Here is a 23,179-nt window from a genome sequence, read left to right as displayed (position 1 = left end):
TCACTCAGAGCTCCAGTTGTCTTTCCCAGAATGCAGAATTACAGCTTTATAAATCATTTTTAGATGGAAGGTGCTGGGTGCATTTGATAACAGTTTTCTACTGCTCTTAAAATCTTTTCAGTTCTGATTTTCTTCCTGTTTTGAGGTGGGAGCAGGGATGCAGGGATTGGGAGGCAGGGTGGTGCTATTTCTGTACTGTCCATAATCCTTTCTTCATGAATAGCATTTGGTTGGGTTTCTTGAACAGGACACATCAATGAATTGTTGTAATCCTAATACCTCACTCCTGGGTCCACAGGCAACCCAAAGTCCAGCACTTTGTAAATTCATTCAGCAGATACTTCTCTCTCTCTGTCCTGCTTCACTTCAGTTGAGGTTTATTTGCCAATTTTATTGCCAGGTTAGTTGGAATTAGAAGATCAGTAATTCTTTATAATCAGCCATCAGCCTTGCTGTCCTAAATAACTAAATATTATTAAGGAGCTTTATGACAAGCACCTCACTGTTCCTTTTCCTGGTTGCTTATGGAAATACAAAATTATGGCAGAGCCCTTGGTATGGTATGGTTATTCCAAAACAGCCTTGGCAATGCTGCCCTTGTGTGAGGAGTGACCTATATTGAGCTTCTATTTATGTAAAGAAATTAAGAACTTAAGCAAAAGAAATTTTCTGGCAGTTGCTTGATGTGTTGTTGTTAAACCCAGGGAATTGATACCTTCCAGTATTATAAACTAAATATAACGTGAAATGTTCATGATCTCAAATGTCATGTCTACATTTTAGGTTTAGGATGAACAGAGTGTACATTTCTAGGTGGAATATGCTCATTTCTGGCAAATGGCTGCAAAAGAATGACGAAAATAAACAAAGCTGTTTTGGAATCTGTCAGTGTTGTCTTCTGCTCTGAACAGTCTTTTAGGTACAAACATGTGCATCCACCTCTCCTTTATGGGGAAAAAAAAAAAAGAATTTCAACGTGACCAAGCTGAAGTTAGCCTTGATGAAAATCCTGTTTTCATCTAATAATAGGTTTTATCTGAGGGGAAAAAAGAGCACATAGTCAAGTTAGTTTTGTACAGAACAAGCAAAAGTGTAACATCAAAAATATTTTTAATACCTCTTGGAGGTATTAAATTAATATTTCTGTGGTTTGTGTTATATTCATTATATTATATTGTATTATATTAACATTTCTAGAACTCCTCTGCTGGCTCCAAATCTGTATGGGTCAATCACCAGACTTTTTAGTGGACTTCAGATGCTAAAAATCAGTCATTTAACAAAAGCTGGGCTGCAGCTCTGGTTTCATAGTGACTGTTCTTACAGCTTTGATCTATGGCTGAGGGAGGAAATGGTCAAGGAACAGAACTGGTTTTTTGCTTCTGATGGGTAATGAGTTAAGTAGTGAAAAAAGTCCTTTTCTTGTGCACAACAGGAACTTACTTGGTTATAGAAATAATAAAATTTCAAAATTTGTAATTTTTTTTCTTTGTAAAGGAAAACCAATGGTCTGAAAATTGAATGGATTTCAATAACAGAGGTTCATGGGCTGGAGTTTGCAGTTATGCTGGTATTGTCTGGGCATGAAAAGGAGTGAAACAGCTGAAGTTCCCTTCCTTTTCAGAATTCTGTCCTTATGACTCTACATATACAGCATAGTATTGCCAATGACTGTCCAAATTAAATTGCCCAGTGGCATAGTATAGAAAACACACATCTGTTAACTTGAGGTGTCAAAATTCAGATCTCCTCTCTGCTTTATAATTAAGAGCTGGATGTGCTTTTTGTTTGTTGAGAAGCTGTCATCAGTTTGCTTCTGAAACATGGCAGAAAAAATGGCTCTGTGCTTTGTAGGCCAGATTTTCTTTCTAGCTGTTATGATTTTGATTTTTATTTTTGGAAACAAGAATTAAATAGAGAACAACAACTAGCAGCATTTTCCAGTGTTATGTACTGACAGGAACATACTGGCCACAGCTGGGAGGAGGATCAGCCTAATTTTGTTTCATCACTGAGTTATCCCCAAGAGATGAAAAAGCCTTGAAAATCAAGAAGCTGTATTTTAACCCAACTAGGAAGATATATCTTTTAAAAAGCCCTAAAAAACCCTAAAGAAAATACAGAACAAGTTGAGGAGAAAGGATCAGACAGGTGGTATATAGCTTTTCTCACTGCATTTTTTTTTTCCGGGAAAGTCCTTTCAGCCAACCCAGTGGCTTTGGCAGAGAATTTTGCAAGGTTTCTTCTTACCCTTAGGGTATTTCCACTGCCTGGCTTTTACTTGTTTTCTTCCTCTTCACATCTTCCCCCTCTCTGCTTTGCTTTGCAAAGCCTCCCATGAGCTGGAAGCCCTGCCAGCTCCCTGCAGTGTTTCCTTGGCTGCTGCACCCTGGGTTTTCTTTGACCATGTCCATTTTTTCTGTGCCTTCAGGGTGTTCTCATGTTGTTGCCAGTCCAGCTGTGTGTTATGTCTGTTAAGATGCAAGTGGGGATGGACATGTGTGCATTTTGATGGATATGGAGTAAAATAAAATAAAATATGGATAAATTCTATCTGACTAGTTAAACCAAAAACCATAATTTATTTGAGGTGTTTCTTTTTTTTAATGAGTATTTGTGTTACTGCTATTTCACTGCACTTCTGTTCACTGCTGTGAGTATAAAATACCGTGCAGAGAACAAATGTAACTCCATATCCCAAACTGGGAAGATTGTATCAGTTAGTAAATTAGCAGTAAATTACCTCTTGAAGTCTGTCTCTCAGAATGTTCAGTTAGTGAAGAGGAAATCAGATATGTGATTCTTTTTACTGTAAATATAATAAAACTATTATCCAGCTCAGAAAAGCGGCGTGCAAGGATTAAGGCTTCCAGGTAGGTACAAATGCTGTGCTTTTGTTCTGGCTGCTCCCAGGATTGTCAATGGGTTTATATCTCCTTGTCCTTTGAAGAGCTGCCTGATGTTTTAGGTTTCCACTTTGCAGCTTAGCCTCTTTCCTTTTCTCACCACTGCAGACAATTACAAGAGCAGCAGAGGCAGAAGGAGCTGGAACGGGAGAGGCTGGATCGCGAACGGATGGAACGGGAGAGGCTGGAGAGAGAGAGGCTGGAAAGGGAAAGGCTGGAAAGAGAGCGCCTGGAGCAGGAGCAGCTGGAGAGGGAACGGCAGGAGAGGGAACGGCAGGAGCGCCTGGAGAGGGAGAGACAGGAGAAGGAGAGGCAGGACCGCGAGAGACTGGAACGGCTCGAACGGGAGAGGCAAGAGAGAGAACGGCAAGAACAGTTGGAAAGGGAACAGTTGGAATGGGAAAGAGAGAGAAGAATTTCAAATGCTGGTAAGAATTTCGAAATCCGAGCGTGTTCTACCACCAGACCGCTCTTGATGTGTTTGGGTGATGGAGTGGGAGAGAACCAACGAATGGCAAGGGTGTACAGCTGTTAGCAACAGTCAGTATTTCAGGCTTCATTTTGCTGGAATTCCTTCCCTTTTTTTTATGGCAAGAAGTCGAAGATATTTGACTTTCCTGTCATAATTTTCCATTAATTCTGAAATAAATTTTTTTGCATTCTTTGCTCACTCTGTTGCCACACTCTCTGATTGCATGGAAGAGCTTGGATCATTTTGGGCACCTCCAACATTGGTTGAAGTGTGATGAGTTAAACTTTCTAAATACCTTATCATTGTTTGCTCTATTCAACAAATGTATTGCTATTACATAAGCTGGGAAAAAACCCCTAAAATGTATCAGGTTGAGTGTGTTAACATAGAAGGTATGTTGCTATATAAGGCAAAGTAATAGTGTGAGAAATGCTTTTCAGTCTGAAGCCTTGCTTAATCTATCATTGTAGTAACATTTCAGTGAAATGTGTTGTATTTGTAGATAAGATAATGCACTGCCTGTGGAAATGTATCCAGTGATAACTGAAAGCTTTCTCATTTTGGTAATACAATGGAACATTAGTCAAGTGCTTGGTTGTTCTTCAGTCTCAAACTCAATTTACATAAGTCAGCTCATGGTGAAAGTCAAGGAATACTAAGTAAGTCATTTTAGAGCGGAGGATTTTATTGGTAGTTTTATTCCCAGTACTTTTAATATTTGCTATGCAGCTTTCTCTGGGGAATAGGGAGATGTCACTTGCTGCCTATGGAAAGAGTTTTATTAGTGGAGTTGAAACAAATGTTAAGATCACTCCATTTGCTTGCAGTTTGCAACCAAACAAGAAGATAAAAGCTGGTAAAAGACTGATTGCTCAACCCTATATCTAACCCATCTCACAGATGGGATTTGATAAAACTTTCTCTAGAACGTACCCGTAAATTCAAATGTTGGCACAAAAAGAGTTGGTAAAATTTAAGAGCAGCTGTTGATAATATGTAAAACTTTCCTAACAGTATTTTCACTTGTGCCTAATCCTCTGGTACTAACTGTAGTCTACATTTTTACATTTTGTTCGAATGCTGGTTTTGTTGCTTCATTAGCTCCCTTTTTCTCTTTCTCCTTTTTTTATCCTGCCTTTGCTGCTGCTTTCCATCTTCTGTCCAGCTCCATCTTTCGACAACTCCCCGTATAGCACTCCACTTCCTGAATACTCCAGTTGCCAGCCTCCTTCAGCACCTCCTCCATCATATGCAAAAGCAGTCTCAGCGCCAATGGCCGAGGCCACACCGGAGTACGCTGTAGTGACTTCTGCACCACCGACCTCCACTCCCCCTACACCGCCTCTAAGGCACTCTGCATCGCGTTTTGCTACATCCCTAGGCTCGGCTTTCCACCCCGTTCTCCCCCATTACGCCACGGTTCCTCGGCCCGTGAACAAAAGCTCCCGGCCCCCTTCTCCCGTGGGCGCCGCGGCCACGTTGCCGCCCAGCAGCAGGCCCGCGGCCTGGGCCGCGCCCAGCTTCGCGCCCCTGCCCCCGTCTCCTCCGGTCATGATCAGCAGCCCGCCGGGCAAAGCCGCCGGCCCCAGACCCGTCCTGCCCGTGGCGGCCTCCAACACGGCGGCCCAAGCGTCCACGTCTTCTCCCACGGCTCCCAACGGGCTTCCCGAAAACCTGGCTTATCCGGTTCCTTCACCTTCTACCTCAGGTCCAACGCCGCCTCCGCCACCTCCTCCCCCCCCGCTGCCTTCCTTTCCGCCTCTGTCACTCTCTGGGCCTCAAGCTTCTCCTTCTCCCAACTCCCCGAATGCCTCGACTCCCTCATCCAAGCCTAGTGTTCTCCCTTCTCCCTCTGCAGCTACCCCTGCCTCTGTTGAGAACTCTCTAAACTCTGTGCTGGGAGACTCCTCTGCTTCTGAGCCAGTCTTGCAGGCAGCCTCTCAGCCGGTTGAAGCTCCGAGCCAGCAGGGTAAGGCTTTCTGTTATTGCTACTAATGCGCTAAGGGGCAGAGCCCTGACTGCCCCCAGGCATGAGCACGGTGCTTCCCAAGCTGCACTGATCCCAATGCCAAACACTGCTGGGGTAAGGGAAATGGAAGAGCTCTGGGCTTAGGAGCCACTGTTCTGTGGCCCGTTGGGAGTAAAGTCCGAATTTCTTAAGAACTCGTCTTTCGAGAACAGAGTTGGTCACATTCTTGCTTGGTAAACCCTGCACTGTTGGTTTATTTGGGAAGTGGTGTTACCACTTCATAGTTCATAGATCATTAGCTTCCTAATGGCAGCCAACATAGAGGAGCACATGTGTGGCTTTGGACATGTAAATGACTTCAGTGAGGTCATGGTTTATTTGGGAAGTGGTGTTACCACTTCATAGTTCATAGATCATCCATTTCCTAATGGCAGCCCACATACAGGAGCACATGTGTGGCTTTGGACATGTAAGTGGCCTTCAGTGAGGAACAATTCATATTTAGAAAGTAACGTGTGACACCTACAGCATTTCTTTCTGGGCAGTGGTTGTATTTTGTTCCATTGCTGTGTGCACATACATATGTACATGTGTATTTAGATACAGAGAGAGAGACAGGTCTTTCTGCAGTATTTTACCAGTGTAGCTAAGAAGACTTTGGACAAAAAGTTTGATTAAGAAGGTGACAGCCTTAATAAGCACTCCACCAATATGATAGAAATGCATTTTACATGATAATACATGTTTTTGTTAGCCTGCTTGTGTACTGATTTAACAGATTTAGGTGGATTTAGTAGATGTAGGTCTTTGTACAGAACTCTGCAGTAGCTCCAAAGGTGTGGGCAGAAGGGCTCCTGGGGGATAAGCAGCTTGATACAAGCCCTGCAGAATGGACCCTGTTTATATCCTCCTGTCTGAAATGAAGGTCTGAACTGCTTTGGGATGGAGTGGAAATAGAATAAATGGCCTCACTTCTACTATGGAATAAAAGTGTGCACTTGGACAGTGAGTGATGCCAAGAGGGTTTAAAAGGCTTTTAAATTTCTGCAGTGGGTAGCAGAGTAGGTAACCAGGAAGACTCATATGTGAAATTCCTGCCTTTAGAGATTAAGGTAGTTGTGCAGTATTTTTCCTGCCTTTTGGTGGTTTTGGTGAGACAGAGGTAGGATCTGTGGAGGTGTGGAGCTGTTGTCTACGTCAAGATTTCTTAAACTCTTCCAATAATAATAATAGTAAAGTGATCATCAGAATATTCTTTTTTCAAAGTACACTTTGTATTTGGATAACAATGTGAATTTAAATTAAGTAGAAGAATGATAGATAAAAAATAGAAGGGCTTCTTCCCATTAGCTTGAAATATGTCGGTCTTCTAACTCACTAATTACTGTTTGTATTAAATTGTAAAAGTTGATTGCTGGAATTATTTTAAAGGAAAGATTTACATACAGCTTAGAAATTAGCATTGGCACTGGAACAGTCCAGGGGCTCAGATGTTTGGGTGATGTGTCAGTGCTTGTTAATGCAGTGAGGGACTGTTCAGCACCATGTGAGCACACCCTGTTGTTCTCCTGCTACGATGCTCATGCCTGACTTTACTCTCTGCCTGTTCCCTGGTGTAAAGCTGCTCTTGGTTGCAGCACAGAACCTGACTGGAGGGGTTTCATGTAAATGTCTCTGGAACTGTCTGATCTCTCACAGGATACTGTGTAATTTTTTTAGCTCATTATTTAAGAATGCTTCTCTCCTGCTGAAATTCAGTGTTTCCTTGCCCATTATCTTACCAGTTTTAATGTCTTGTACACTGAGCAAAAGAGCCACCATTTCAATGGGAGCGAGACCTTTGTTTTCTAAATCCTTAATGTCTTCTGTTTGTTTTCTCTCTGACACTAGGTGTTGTCCAAGGACCACCTGCACCTCCTCCTCCACCTCCCCTGCCCCCTGGCCCAGCTCAGTCTTCAGTAGCAGCCCCAGCTCCTCCTGGCCCTCCACCACCTCCTCCCCTGCCACCTTCGGGGCCGCCCCCGCCGCCGCCGCCGCCTCCTCCGCTGCCCAGCCAAGCCCCTCCCGTTCCCCTGCCCCCTCCGGCTCCCCCCCTGCCAGCCTCGGGCTTTTCAGCAGGATTCGTCGCCGAGGATAATCGCCCTCTAACTGGACTAGCAGCTGCACTCGCTGGAGCCAAACTTAGGAAAGTCTCAAGGGTAAATAGAACTCTGGTTTCTTTTTCACCTTCCTGTCCCCCCGCTTCTAAGCTTTGGTCGAGGTCAGCAGCGGGATCAAGGCATTTGGGGTAGGCTTGGTTCATGAAGGAAAAAGCATTACAGGATGTGCTCCCAGCCCATACCATCCTTTATGCACTTGTGCCTGTAGCATTCATGTTCTCTGAAAAATCCCTTCACCCAGGATTTCTCTCCTGGGAAGCTGAGAAGCCTCAGAGGAATGGATAAGAATGGATAAGAATGCTTCTCTCCTGCTGAAATTCAGTATTTTCTTGCCCAGTATCTTACCAGTTTTAATGTCTCATACCCTGAGCAAAAGAGCCACCATTTCAATGGAAGTAAGACCTTTGTTTCATTCACATTCTCTGAAAAAATCCCTTCACCCAGGATTTTTCTCCTGGGAAGCTGAGGAGCCTCAGAGAAAAGGAAAACAATTCTTATCTCATTTGCTTCTCCTGCGTTGTGCTCACATGTGGAATGTGTTTGGAGTCATTGGATTCTGGTGTGAGTTGTTTTGACTCTGGCCAATTGTGGCCAAGCTGTGTCGAGACTCTAGAAAGAGTCATGAGTTTTCATTACCATCTTTTTAGCATTGAGTAAGTATCCTCTCTGTATTCTTTAGTATAGTATAGTATTCTTTATTATAATATAATATTATAAAGTAATAAATTAGCCTTCTGAGAACATGGAGTCAGATTCATCATTCCTGCCTTTGTCGGGACATTCCCAGCAAATACAATATGTGCCTTTCTTGCACGTGAACTTTGCTGGTTCCATGAAGTCAGCTCTCATTCTGTTGGCACAACTGCTGTCTTTTTGTGTGCTCTGAAGGGTGAAGACTCCTCCAGTTCGAGTGGAGGAGGAGGAGGAGGCTCTGCTTCATCCAAAACAGACGGTGGCCGTGGAAATGGACCCCTTCCCTTGGGAGGCAGTGGGTTGATGGAAGAAATGAGTGCCCTGCTGGCCAGGAGGTGAGGAGCTGTTCCTGCTCTGCTTCAGCTGCTTAGTCATCACACAGGTGGGATTTGGGCTTGCAGCTGGCTGAGGATCAGATGGAGAGCAGCTCGGGGTTGCTTTGGGAAGCTGATCATGTTTCATGAATAGCCATTTTTATTTGAGTGTAATCCAGTACTTCTGTGTAAGCCTTTGTGCAGCAGTTAGGGAGTGCATGCAGACTTCAAATTGCACAGTTGCTTTGGCAGGAGGGCTTTGCCTTTGAAGGTGTTTTGAAAGTACTTCTTAAAACACTATTTTTCATGAGGCTGTGTAAGTCTTTAATTGCAGTAAACAACATTCTTCCATCTTAAAGCCATGATGAGCTTGGTAACTTTTGTCTCTGCTTACAGGAGAAGAATTGCTGAAAAGGGATCAACAGAACCAGAGCAGAAAGAAGATAAAGCTGTGAGTTGAGAAATTTTATCTGATTCACATTACTCAATACAAGGATTAGCAGAGAGATTCCAGTGGTGTACAAGGGATTATTTATACTTTACTGTATAAAATATACATATAACCACTCCTCTGTGAAGTGCTTGCTCATTTTCTGTATACAGTTGTACAGAGCCATTTTAAATATATGTATATAAAAACTGAAATATTTAAACAGTTGAGATTGGTTCTTGTGAATCTAACAGATTATAAAGATTATTTTTCTCCTTCCCTCCTCTCTCCCTCTTCCCTCTCTTCTCCATTTTAATCAGGAAGAATCAGAGTCTTCATCTTCTAAGGTTTCTTCAACAAGCACACCTGGTAAGTAGCTCAGGTTTGTGAACTCTGGGTCTTTGTAATGCTAAAATCTAGTGACAAATTTCAGTCACCTCTGCTGAATTTTGGAGCATGCCTCTTCCCCCATGATTACAGCCTGGGGTTTTACTGTAGAATGGGCCCTGGTTCAGAAGATGATGGATAAAAAGACCATAAGTGAATAAAGAATATAAATGCAGAGTGCTGAAATTCTTAGCCCATGATCCCTCTGCTGAAGGGGCAGTGTTTGGAGCTGTGTAGCCAACACAGTCAGTAAGGAAAACTTACACATTCTGCAGTTATTGTCAGCATGCAGATGCAAAATATTGTAAATTATTGTCTCTCAAGAGACACTCAGGACTTTGTTTTCCTGTCCTTTAGTAGTCCCTTGTTGTACCCCCAGTTTCCCTGAGCACCTCTCAGTACAGACCTGCAAAAGGGGGGGCTGTGCCATTTAACCCTGCAGTCTGTCACCCCAAAAGGCAGTGGAAGCAGAAAGGAAATAACTGGAGAATGAATACACCAACTTTCAGCCTGTCCAGCTCCCTCTGCTGATTGCTTGCCCATGTGTGCACTTCTCCTCCAGATGATTCAACCACTAGATGATGTGCAGGCCTTTAATATTGAAAACCACTGCTGTAGTGTGAACAAAACCTGGCTGGGGAATAAAAAGGAGTGCTAGGAGTTGTGTGTCCAGATGGAAATAACTGGCAAATTTAGTCCTGAGATACAGGCACTCATCTAGAGGAGTCAGACTGCAAGGAAATAAATGACATCACACAAATCAAGGTTTTCACACACACCCCCCCTTTAATTTTCTCTTCTTTTACAAGAGTCTGCTTCATTTTGTTAAATGCATTCTGTTAAACAGAAAGGACATTAGCCTTGGGAAAATGACTGCTTTTGGAACACTTCTGATAATATAGGCCCAAAAAGATGGAAAATAAAACCTCTGGAACTGGTTTCTTTAATTGGTGATGATAAGAAGCCTCACCAAACCTGTTCAAAATGTCAAATGCATTCAGAATTTGACCATTCCCTTCCAGTTGAGAAAGTTTTCTTTGTTTCTTGCTGTGAGATGCTCTGGTAATGCTGAGCCTCATTGCTGGAACAGGTCTTTAAAGTGTTTTAAGAGGAATGCTTGGCATCCTTGAGCAAACTGCATAGCAGAAGTTTCCCAGTTTCACAGATATAGCTAAAATCCTACTAAAATAACTCCTGTGGCAGGACAAGTCCTGAAAACTGGTGTATAAAATTAAGTTTAAGGCTTATTATTAGCATAAGTAGCCTGCACTTGGCTGGGTTACAGACTGTGCTGGCAGACTGTTGCAATTTAGATATTCTCAGTATCCAGCTGCATCCCAGGGAATTTTCTGATCAGTAAGAGACTCTGAAAGGGCCTTTCTGCCTCTCTGCTTGCCCAGCTTAGCAGAGCTAAGCAATATGAAAGAAAGGGAGCACACCAAACAAACTCCAAATCTGAAGTGAAGACTGATAAGATCACTGGCACAACTGAAGTCCTGAGTAAGTAATGATGGCAATTAGTAACAATCCACACTACAGAAAGGCTGTTTGACCTTGTGCAGGTTGTAAGGAATGAACCTCCTTCTTTCTTGTTGCTGAAGGGATACTCTGGTTGTGTCAGGTTGTATCTGCTGGCACTTCACTGAAACTGGCACTGAATTAATTTTCTATCATGAAGAGTTTAAGAAAACTCCTTTTAGAATAGAATAGAATAGAAATAGAATAGAAACCTATTCCTCAAGTGTTTGCAGCTGACTGGTTACACAGTTCCATGGTTCACATCTGAAGCCATCCAGTACCTATAAATACCTAGAAATAAATCCAATGCCTATAAAGTACAGGCAGACCTTCTCCCAGCTAGATTAAGAATCAAATGGCATTTACAGGGTCTGGGAGACCAGTGACACTTCAAGATGCTCTCATTTGATGCATTCACAGATGAGTACAAGGGGAAGCTGAATGTAATAAAAAGAGCAAAACACCAAGCAGCTGACTTGAGTTGCCAGATGCTTGAAGTTTCCTCACATAAATTACACAGTGGATAGAAAAAACCAGTTTTTCATCTCCTCACTCTGTTTTCCAGAACTAACAAGAAAGCCTTGGGAAAGGACAAATACAGTGAATGGAAGCAAGTCACCTGTTATTTCCAGGTACTCCCCTTTTGTACCAGCTGCTTTTCCTTACATTTGTTATTGTTGCACATGCTGCTAAAGATACTGGACTAGAATAGTAAAGATCATCTTCATGAGTTTAAAATTGCTGCTGTGAAACTGCTTTTAGTAGTTTTAAGTAGGAATGAAGAGTTACTTTTGGAGAATGCTAATAAGGGAAATTTTTGACAGTAAAATCAAAAGTTTTACCCAAAAAAGTTTCTTTTAACAATTTTTGGTGTATAACCTGAATTAATAAGGTCTATATTTGCCTACAGCAATGTTTAATTTTTTATTTGAAGTCTGAAATTTCCAGCAAGGTGAAACCAAATGCAGTGCTGCAGTTCACATGTTCAGTAGTAAATCTAGAGAATAGATGTTCTTTCTATTTCTCTGCCACTCACAGAGTGCCTTTGTGGATATTTCAGTTATCTTGGTAAGATTTGATTCTGTGACAATTTTCAGTAGCTCTCACACCAGTCTAAGAAAGTCCATCCTAAAGAAGTATAGAAATGTTTTACATCCTTCAGTGCATCTACCAGTCTTTGATAACTTGTCAGCTGGAACTCTGGTAGGCAGGCAGTGTTTTGAAAGGCATTTTCAGCAAGTGAAATGGCTACTTTAGCAAGTTTTTGGATATATATTTGATTGTAATTTACTTTAGGCAGAAGGCTTGTTCATTTAGAATTCCTGTGTATTGTACACAGAGGTTCAAGTGTTCTGACCCCTGATATATTCTGAGGAAGTTCCTTGAATTTCTTGAGAGAAAGCAAGAGAAACATGAGAGAAAGCAAGAGGAACATGTTCAACTTGGGAATGCTGTGTTTGAAATTACTTGAATTCTCATGAAAATCTGGCTGTTGGATGCAGCTAGAAAAGATTTGGTGATCAGATTATTAAAAAAGAGTTGTTCTGTGAGTGGCCTCACTTGCATTTCAGATTGCCCTTGGGGTCTTCAGTTCTAAAATGCAGCACTAAACACTCTCTTGTGAAGGAAGTATCTCTTATTTTAGAATAAATCCAGGAGTTTGAGGTGTGTGCAGCCTTGGTTCTGGTTGCTTGCTGTGTTTTTTGTCAAGCAGCAGGTGCCATTGGTGGTGATGTTCCCTCTGCCCCCCTGTCAGTGGAACAAAATCCTGCATCACCTTTGGCCTTGGCTTTCCCTGCCCTCTCCACCTTCTCCCCAGTAGCTCTGACCTGCTTTGACCAAGGTCCCTTGTGCTGATATTTTCATCTGCTTCAAAAGGTGGCATTGAGGGGGAGCTTGTCACAGAAATAATTGGTGTAAGGAGTCCTAAAGAGCATTTTAGAGTTCATATTGTGTGAGACAGGTGCTGACCTGGCCCTTTGGCTCTAGATACTTTGCTCAAATTGCTTATCCATAGGGTAAAGGGATTAATAAGTAGGGCAACTCTCAATATCTGACTCTTTTGGGGAGTCTGGGATGTTCTGAAGTCTGGATTCTGCAGTAGGTTTTTGTAAACTGTTTCATGCTTCCAGTTTCTCTGATCTTTTTCCAGCTGATGAAATTCAGAGGTTGCTGAGGTCTGTTTAAAAATGTTTTCTGACCTAGAGGAGTACAGAGGATTTTTAAGATCTCTCTTAGATTTATTGGGGCACTCTCTCCATCAAGCTTTTGTCTTCATTCATCCAGTGGATAATGCAGATAGAATTTAACTTGATATGAGCTTCCCTGGCTGTATACTCTAATCCAAAATAGCAATTCTGTGTTTATTTAATGTCAATTTTCTCTCCCAGTGCTGTCATAACCTGTTGGAAGGTGCCATAGCCCATACTTCAGGCCTGCTGATACAATTTTCTAGTCAGTGTTGATGGCTTTCTCTGCCAGGATGAGGAACATTTCATCCAAGGAGAAGCTGTTAGAAGAAGTCTCTCTTGACTACCCTTGTATTTCTCTTAGCTCTCTCCATTTGCCAAGTCTCTCTCAGCAAGCAGCTTGTTCAGCTAGCCTTGTTTAGTCAAGGGGAGCTGCAGTTTGAGACACTGTGTCAGCCAGGAGGGGATTTGTTCTCACCTGGTAGGATGTGAGGATTGCTTTCACCTGACCTCTGCAGGGAGAGCATGTGAGTCACACACAGGGATTACACACTTAAGAAACTGCCAAGTCAGCAAAATTTTCTCTCCAGAGCTTCCCCAGAGGTACAGGATGAAGCTGTTGTTATCCAGAGAGAATGTTATAAGTATTTTAAAACAAGTTAGTGTCCTGTCTAAAATCAGGCCTCTGCTTTTTGGAGCAAACAGAAAAGGCTGAAGCTGTGGGTTTTTAATATTTCCTGAAACATGGCAAGTAGAACTCTTGAATCTACTGAAACCCCGTGGTGTTTAAGGTGCTAAAAGTGAACAAAATGAAGAACCTATAATAGCTTTTAAAGGTAGTGTTTCTCCCCCTAATAGACGGGAATCTCCATGGAAAAATCTGCTTGCTTCTGAAAACAGGTTCTATGATTCATTAAACAGGTATCATCCTGTTGGGATTTGAGACTTCCTAACAACCCCTTTGACCAGTTCAGGGTTGGACTTTTTCTACATGGGTTGGTAATCACCACATGCACCAGCAGGTTCCTCCCCCACATTTTGTTTGTCCAGTTGAGCCCATTTTTTGACTGGTTAAAAGCAGATGGTGTCAAAGGCAAATTGAGGTGGCTTAAGAACCAGGTATGAATTCATAGAAAATACTGGTTTGCTGGCAGTCTCCACCTGCAAAGGTACAAATTCCTGTTGAATATGCCAGGATTTAGTGGACCATTTGCAGTGTTTTAAGAAGCAGGTTTTCAAAACTGTAAGTTTAGATACAGAGGAACAGGTGTGTTTTTACACCTGCTTTTTCATTAAAGACTTTTAAAACATAAATTAATATTTCTACTTGAAACATATTCACAAGTTGGTTAAGATCATGTGTATTTTTTGCTGGAGATGTTAAGTTTCACTCTCTAGTGGTCATAAAGTGCTGACATTGAAACCCTTCAGGCTTTGAGAGCTTTCCAGAGGTAAATGTTGTTCCAGAGCCTCTCAGAATTACTGAGTCAAATTCCAGCTTTGTTCCTCATGAAGGCACTCGTTGTGGTGATTACTTAATCTTTTTGTATGAAAAGTTCCCCTTTTAGCTACTTATCTTGGGTGCTGTATTCTGCATGTTGGCATGGGTAAGATCTTTCCTTTGCATGCTTGGTTGAAGGTGTGTTAGGGACTGTCAGGCAATGCTATGAAAAACCACACGGGAGAGCTCTTCAGCCACGTTGGGATGTTTGCATTCACTCAATTTCAATAGTTAATGTTTGCCTAAATGATAGCTGCATTCAAGCTGAAAAAGGGAAAAAAACCCATTAGCATCACTTGGGGAGGATTTTTTTGGGAGCTAGATTTTCCTGAGATTAGAAATGATCTGTTTTGCTAATTATGGTATTTCAGTGTTTGAATTAAGAATGTCTTGCATTTTGGAAAGCAAAAAGTGAGCACATTGTCAAGATTGAGGGGCAGTGTTCATAAAGAAGCTTTCCTGTGGAGGTTTTTAACAGATAGAAGCAGTAGATAATATAGTTATGGTGGGTAAAATAGTTATGGTGGGTAAAACTGACCTTCTGTTCCAAAGATATGAAGAAAAGGAAGCAGTCAGTTTGTGTAGAGCTTCTTTTTGAAGTCATCTTATTAGTACATTGAACTCATAAGTAATTGAAAAAAATACTAAAGCATGCTATTGATTGGGTTTTTCCATTAAGGCAGGTACTGGGTGACTGTTACCAATTGCCAGGAGCTGCATTTAAGAGGATTTTTTTCAGTCATGTTGGATAAATGCTGTCATGCCACAGTGTATGGGAACAGAACTACAGTCAATGGAAATTATCAGAAACTATCTATGAACTACCTGAAAAAATCAGTGTTCTGCCTGGAGTAGGTCAGGGCTCACAATTTCAGGTGTAAACTGCAAGTAACTCCTTAAATACCAGGTACCTGATGAACCAGCAGTGGCCAAAGATCTCAGCTGATGAGTGTTTTTGAGCAAGGAATTCTTCCCTAGTGAACTGAGCACTGTAACATGTAAACAGTTCTGTAAAAGATCCTAAACTGTGGTTTGCCTTCATAGCATCAGTGCACACTGTAGGTTCTCTGGTGGTTGCAAGGTGAATTCTATTTTCCAGCTGCTTTCACTATCAAGTTACTCAATATTTCATCTTCTGTCTTACTCAGTGGATTGTGTGTTTAATTTTGGTGTGTTTCAAGAACAGTAATTAGCAATTTCTCTCTGGGAACTTACATTTAAGCTGTGTGGACTTAATTCTTTACAGCTGGGACAGCTGAGGTCTGTGATCCTCAGGGAAGAACAAGTATCAAACCAACATTTTGATGTGGGCACCCTTTTCTGTGGGAATCACACTTGGAGTGTTCTTCTCCAGTTAGCAAGTCAGAACACAGTCCTGTCAGGTTGTAAAAGCCAACAGGACAGCCTAGTGTGAGGTTCATTCAGCTCTTACTGAACAAAACCAGCAGAATAAGATAATTTCCTTATGGATAAACTCCTGTCTTGTAAGGGAAGGTGCATGAAAGCTCCAGGCAGTGATTTTGTAAAACAAACGAAGAAGTAAAGTCTTTTTTCATTTTTATCCACCTTTGTGGCAGTAAATCTGTCTGCACCCTCATGTAACAAATGCAGAAAAATGCAGTGCTGAATGAATTTCTCCTATGTAGGAATTTTGAAGGGACACACTGAGTGTAGGCCAGGCTATTTTGTTCAGAGATGCCACATACAAGGGCAATGAAATAGGACCCAGCTTAGTCTCCTTTATTCTCTGCCCTTCCTTAAAATTAGCATACTGTGATAATTCTAAGCATCAGGGAAACCCCTTGAGATGAATTGTCAGGAATTTTATCCACAGCTTCTTTTTGGCTTGAAGTTTTATAGGTGAAGGAGGGAGAATGTTAGCCAAGGTGTAAAATGTATTTAAGAACAGCAGAACATTCCTCCCTCTTGGGAGAACTCCTTAGTACTCCTGCTGTGAACATCCAGGCTCTGTCTCTGCTCACAGCTCTGGAAGTCCATGAGTCTGAATTACCCCTTAAATTAAAGAGGGGATCAGGAAAGAGAAGTGGAAAGGCAGGAAAAACCCCTTCTCTTGGAATCTGTGTTTAAAATGCAAGGTGATCTGGGTAAGCAAGTTTTTGATGTCTAAAAGAGAGTATTTCATAAGCAAACATGAAATATGACATAATCCAAAACATTAGAACTTCCTCTCAGTTATCATAAATAAAGATAAATCTTGCTGCTGTTACAGTATTTGCTTTCAGTAGCTTTAGAAAGCAACTGATGGACTAATTGAGGTTGCAGAGGAGTTGGATAACATTGCTTGGGTCTGTCAAGTGTTGAAAATGCCCCAGGGTGATTGCTCATCACAGTCAGCATCAGCATGCAGTCATTAGTTAGTGGGAGTGCTTCCTTGGGAGACAGACCCTCTTCTGAATGAGCAGGCAGTTACAAAAGGAAAGAGCTTGACATTGGAAGGCATTCAGCTTTTCATGCCCATTATGAAGAAATCAGAAACCACTGACAGTGAAATCTGTCTGCTGCTTTGAAAGTTCTTGTTTTGAACTAATAACTCTTACGGTAATTAATATTTCCAGTGCGTGGAAAACATTCTTGGGTGTTGCTTTCTATTCTGTGTGGTATTTTGGGTCTGCTTGATTTTTCCCACCCTCCCACTCCCAACAGTTTTTGTTTTCCATTCTGATTTTTTTTACTATGTTTTTGTTAGACAAATGTCAGCAATCTTGATGGGGGAATCTCTTATGTATCCTGTAATAATGAGCAACCAGTAACTCCTGGATGTGTTTTTGTGCTGCAGACCAAAATCTACACCAACGGGACAGCCCAGTGCCAACGGAGTACAGTCAGAAGGTCTAGATTATGACAGATTGAAGCAGGTATGTGGATAATGCTTTAAAAAAGGTTGCTGTGGAAGTTGGATATAAGAACTTGCAGCTGTCCAATACTGAATTTTAAACTGTTTTGTTAGTTGCAAAGTTTTAATGATTTAGTAATTACTAGTCTTTATTTTTGCCCAGGCATGTGTCAGTGTTCTTAGGAGCTGGAGCTGTAGGATGGAGGCTTAGACAGCCCTGTTAGTTTCTCACAAAGTTGCTGCTTTTGCATGAGGCAGCACTCACAGGATGGTGTTAACATTATAAATGGAACTGGGAAATCAGTTTGCCTGGAAAACCTTTCCTTCTCTTCTCTGTTTCCAAGCAAACACCAAGCTCTTGGGGCAGCTCTAGCAGTACCACCATGTTTTAATGTCAGATGTCAGCACCTGTGGTCACAAGTTTGGTGGTGGAAGAGCACCCAGGGATGCTGCATTTTGTGCAGCTCTCCAGTTGAAGAGCAGAGGAATCCTGTGGGAGATGTGGAGTTGGAAGTGAAGCATCTCCAGGTGGTGGTTGGATCAATCATCCCCAAGTGGGGAGAGAGATTCTGGTGCAGGCTGCAGCTCAGTGGGTAATTCTAGAGCTACTTCTACTTTGGTAGCAACTTTTAGTTGCTTCTAGACCATATCCCCACACCGTGGTAGTTGGCTTCAGGTTGGTTTATGGATCAGTTTTGGTTGGTTCTGGATTGGGTCCTGGTTCAACAGTTCTGGAGTGGCTTCTGGCCTGGGGAGTGGTTCTGGAGGAGCTTGGAGAAAAGGGTGGAAAAAACAGCAAGCAGGGACAGCACTTGACTCTGTTCTCTTCATTCCATCGCTTTCCACTGGGATTGGGACCTTGATACCTTGATTACATTTTTTTTTTTGTTCCCTTGAAATATTTCCTTGGCTTGTGGTGTTTAGTGAGCTCCTTTCTTTGCATTCCACATCACATTTCACCTGTAGCAAAGCTTTCTCATTCTTATCCCTTCTCCTCTCATAAATTCTACAGGAATCAATTTGTGGCACTTCTAGGGTCTGTTTTTTCTGTATTGTAACTGCACTAATAATGTTCTAGGGATGCCTCAGGTTTTGAGGATTAACTTGGAAGCTGAGGAGTGGGTTATGCTTCTCAGAAGGGTTAAGGATTAATGGGAAGAATTGTCGTGGGATAATTCTGGATTTCTCTCCACAGAAATTTACAGTTTGCTAAAACTAATCTGTTATTTCTGCTCTGACACATTTTAGGATATTTTAGATGAAATGAGGAAGGAGTTAACGAAATTAAAGGAAGAACTCATTGATGGTAAGTATTGCTCTGTTCACTGATGCTGCTCAGTTTTAGAGTAGCTGCAGGTGCTTTAAAATGTAAATGCAATGTATTGGTAGCCTGAGAGTGATTTATTGGTAAAAGTAGCTTTGTTCTTTGTCTGGTGGCAAAGCACTGGTGCCAGACCTGTTCCAGTTGATGTGCTTCAGGGATTTCCCTCCTGGGGGTTTTGTTTTAGTAGAATGTTGACACCAATGTGTCTTTTAAGAGTGGTTGAAGTGATGCTGTATTTGAGTGATTTGAAGTTATCCTTAATATCATGTGGTGGCAGGTGGGTTATTTTTAAATAATCCAGAGCTGCTGAGGTATGTATTTCAAAACTAGAAATATTTAGAAGAGAATTTGAAAGCATTTTAATGAAAGCTTCTAGCTTTCAGTTACCTCTTTGGTCTGTAACGTATGATTCAAAGAAAAGAAGTCTCACAGTTTTTATTTTTATTTTAACAGAAGCTATTTTCCTATGTAGTCTTCTGTACTTAAGGGAAATCATTGAGAAAACATAATCCTAAAGGTTCACCTGTCAGGAATTAGGCAAAACTCTGTGTATCATTTACTACCTTGGTGGGCCTTTTGTTCTTTCTGGCTTTGTGGAATGTACCCAAACAAAGTGTGGGGAGGAAAAAAAGTCATATTAATCTAATAGCACTGCTGATAAAATATTGAATGTCATCAACTGATGTAGAAAGAACTGGCTGGTTTGGGACAAAGGAGCATGTAGTGCTTTTCCCCTTATTTTGTTTGTGCTGTGTTGTACCACGGCCTTTTAGACCAATAGAGTGTAAACAGGCCCCTGGGGCTGCTCTTAAATAAATAAAATAAATGAGTCCCTACTTACACTCATTGAAAACCCCAATGGTAGTGTTTCCCACAGGCCTGCTGGAGGTGGGAACTAAAAATTGAGATTTCAACATAAATTTTACAGGAATAAAAAAGGCAGTGCCTGGTTGATAATGCCACTTGCCTGAAGCCACATGGGGCTGCCTTAGGTGCTGGTTCTTCACGTTGTGAGAGCAGGGTGAGCCTGCTTTGAGGGATCACTCGTGTGTTCCAGCTTGCTGTCCTAAAGTAAAGAATCCTTTCTTTGATCTGCTAACCCTGTCTCTGTCTCTCTGCAGCTATCAGGCAGGAACTCAGCAAGTCCAATACTGCATAGAAAGACTCGTACTAAGCCGATGTGACTCTTTAACTTGATATAAAACTGACTACGTTTTGTGAGCTGGTAGAAGAAAACGGAGACAGACAGACAGACACTTGGAAGGAGGGAGAAACAACCTATTCTGAAAAGCTTCAGACACATCACTCTGGTGATAATGCTATTCCCCTCCTAGTTTGCAGCTTTTTTCTGACCTTTACAGCAGGGTGGAAAAGACTCTTAAAGTTACTGTAATGATTATGCAGAAATTCCTACATCTATCAGACAAGATCACAGTGCTTTGAAGTCTACTCATGTCAAGATAAAATTGCACACGTTTCAGAATTTGTTGTTGAGACAAAAAAAAAAAACAAACAACAACAGGGAAAAGCTTGGGAAGGCTTTTCAGAGAGGTTTTCTTTATTAATGAAGGAGTTAGCAAGTTATACTGTTGTACTTCAAATGTATCTCAGGTTTGTCTTCCTATCATATCTGATATTTCCATGAGTAATTTAAAAGATCAGATGTGTAGAAGTTCGGTTCACGAGACAAGGAGCAATTGGAGACACGTGCTTTGAAAGGGCAATATTTGTAAGTGAGGGTGACCTAGACGGTGATGACATATCAAGATTTTGGAATTTTATGATAGGAAGCCTCTCTAGTTAGCCTTCATGCAATTTTCTAGGAAAATTTAAAAAAAGAAAAAAAGCAAATACAGTCCAGAGTTTAAAGATGTAGATGCCTTCCTACATTGTTACGATGCTTTACCAAATCTAAGACTTCGACATAAAGCGAATCAGCAGTCAAATGTAAATCATTAGTATGTTGTAGATTTACAGTAGATTTTGGGGCTTTTTTTAGATTTATGCATGTGGACATTTTGTAATGTAACACAACACAGCCAGCTTTTTAATTAAAAGAAAAATTGCATGTCACAGAGTAGCCTTTTCATTTGTAAGGCTTAATTTATGCCCAGGAAGATGTGGGAAGAGGGAGGGGGAAGGTGACACATTTTTATTACTTTCTACACTTTTTCTTCATCTTACATGCATGTGTAATAATGAGGAAAACATGACTTTTATCAGTAACCATGTTAATGGAACCAGGTACTTGATCCTTTTGTATCTTTTTTCAGTTTTCTATTTGAAATTCAGTAATAACTTCCAGTAATGGTTCTGAAACTCCCAGGTGAACCAAACTCGTTTCTCGGTGAGAGAAAAAACGTTGTAGGCATCTGACTTGCTGAGGATGCCCCTGTGTAAGTGCATTGTCCTTCACCTTTTCACCATGACCCTCTGCTTCACTCTTTTCTGAGACTCCATTTGTTTTGGTTGTTTAATGAAACAGAAGAGCAGGAGTTACCTGAGAACCAGCAGGTCACAGTAAATGGCCCCTTCTCCTCCTAATTTATCTGCCACCCTCCTTTCCAAAAAAACTCAAAGCCAACAAAAACCCCCCACAGCTCCACACGAGACAAACCGTGAAAAATAGCAGTGAGATGCTATTGGTTTTGCTCAACAATTTGAGAGTCATTTTTAGGGGAGGTGAGGTGATACCTCTCTCTTTCCCAGGGTTTTCAATCTTATGAGTGTAAATTTTATTTTTTTAATTTTGTTTTTTAATGTGGTAAAGTTCAGTGGAATAGCAATTCTGCAAATTGGCTTTGTAGTGCTTTGAACAAAAAATATGGATCAAAATCTTCCCTTTTTCCTTGCACTATCCACTTTTCCAAGCCCTGTTTGCTTTGGAATCTGTGCTGATCCAGAAGAAAAGTTTACTTACAACTTGTGGAGAGATTTGCTTACGAGTACAGGCAGCTCCATTCGTGGCACAGATGCTTTCAATAACAGACTGTCCAGAGTGCTGAACACCAAAGCAAAACAGCACTCAACAGCTTCAGAAAGGCTTCACTAGGAAATCTTTTTCCCATTCAAACATTGCCTGATCCTTTTTAGGTTCAGATTCTAAGGGAAGATGACAGTGGAAATATTGCCTAAGTCCATTTATTAATTTTTTTTATTATTTTTTTTAATAAAGAGGAGAAACAACATCACTTTTCTGCATGCATTTATTGAAGGCATTAAAAAGAAAAAATCCATAGTAAGCTTGTCAAGTACTGTTTTTCTCAAAACAAGAGGAGGCATTTTCATCTTTGTTGATGTAGCTTTTTGTTTTACACAGACTTTTGGAGCAGTAAGGATGTTTACCCTTGTCAGAAATCACGTTTGATTCGTTTCTAGGAGGGTTCAGGAGTTACACAGTGGAATAGCATGGATGGCTATAAGTGGTCCAAAATTAAAGGCTGAACTTCTAGATTGTGCAAGGAACTGGCTTATGCACTAAACGTTTTGTGCCTTGGTCTACAATTAACATGATTTCTGTTTAAAAGAAAAAGGAACAGATGTTGTCTTTTTGTGCTGCTTCTACATACATACTTTCTGTAATCCCAACCTGCAGAACTGGTTCTTTCCAGGAAATTGGATTGAATTAAAGATTACTGTAGACATTTCCTGACCTACTGACAGTCGCACCGTTTCCAGAGATTTCAGTATTGAAAATGAACTGCAGAAGCTTCGATTACTTTGCTTTCCGGTGACTAAGTCCTTTAAAAACCATATTGTGGTGGTTCTGTGCTTTTGTACAATGGATGTCTTAAGCTGAGGGCAGTTTAAGGGATCCTTCCTAATGCCAGGAGGGCGTTGCTTTCCTCAACACTGTGATCTGACCTGTGATAAACCTGCACTAGAGACGAGTGGCTCCCGAGTCAACCGCAAACCAACTGAATGTAAAACCCTTAGTGCTGGTGCTGAAATCTCTTCAGACAGTCACAATGATTTCCAGTTCCTTGTTTTAAAGTTACCAAGTGTCAATCAAAGACTGAAGCTGTTCACTAATGAATGTTGACTTTTCATGCATTTAGGTTTACCTTCTTTTTAGTTTCTCAGTTCATTCTCTGCTATTTTTATCATATTGTGTCATTTTAAATTTCTTACATGCTAACGTTTTGTTTGAGCGAATGAAATAAAATTGCAATATATACACGTTGCCACCATTTATTTCTGGAACCTCATAGAAGACTCTCTGAGATTTACTGCTCAAAGTCCCCAGATTTTTAATGACTGTGATCATTCCTTACTCCTTGATTCCACCTCTCCTTTCTGTTTCTCCATCAGAAGATCCAGTAGAGAACAGTGAAGACTTTAACCTTATAAAGAATGTAACTGCAGGGACTGTGTACATCCATGAACAGTGACTGCTGTACATAAATTAAAATTAATTTCAAATGTATGATGTGATTTACATTCTCACATGCCATATACACACT

The 23,179-nt window shown here is 41.2% G+C and overlaps 1 protein-coding gene across 7 annotated transcripts in view; it reads left to right on the top strand.

The window, feature by feature from the left end:
• ENAH (ENAH actin regulator) overlaps nt 1-22,895 on the top strand; it is a 93,166-nt gene extending 70,271 nt beyond the window's left edge. For 3 of the 7 annotated variants that reach the window (XM_054629892.2, XM_077176121.1, XM_077176122.1), the window contains 10 exons: nt 3,015-3,334; nt 4,544-5,347; nt 7,238-7,545; nt 8,395-8,534; nt 8,910-8,964; nt 9,264-9,312; nt 11,414-11,480; nt 17,336-17,414; nt 18,641-18,698; nt 19,838-22,895. In XM_054629892.2, coding sequence (XP_054485867.2) covers nt 3,015-3,334; nt 4,544-5,347; nt 7,238-7,545; nt 8,395-8,534; nt 8,910-8,964; nt 9,264-9,312; nt 11,414-11,480; nt 17,336-17,414; nt 18,641-18,698; nt 19,838-19,875 — 1,918 coding nt within the window. In that variant the 3' untranslated portion in view covers nt 19,876-22,895. The remainder of the gene's footprint in view (nt 1-3,014; nt 3,335-4,543; nt 5,348-7,237; nt 7,546-8,394; nt 8,535-8,909; nt 8,965-9,263; nt 9,313-11,413; nt 11,481-17,335; nt 17,415-18,640; nt 18,699-19,837) is intronic. The other 4 variants (XM_054629893.2, XM_077176123.1, XM_054629894.2 and 1 more) reach the window with 2 other exon arrangements.
• The last annotated feature ends 284 nt before the right edge of the window (nt 22,896-23,179 follow it).

The sequence above is a fragment of the Agelaius phoeniceus genome, chromosome 3 (assembly GCF_051311805.1).
Source record: "Agelaius phoeniceus isolate bAgePho1 chromosome 3, bAgePho1.hap1, whole genome shotgun sequence".
Taxonomy (NCBI): domain Eukaryota; kingdom Metazoa; phylum Chordata; class Aves; order Passeriformes; family Icteridae; genus Agelaius; species Agelaius phoeniceus.
Note: the sequence above shows the minus strand (reverse complement) of the source record. Positions and strands in the feature narration are given on the sequence as shown.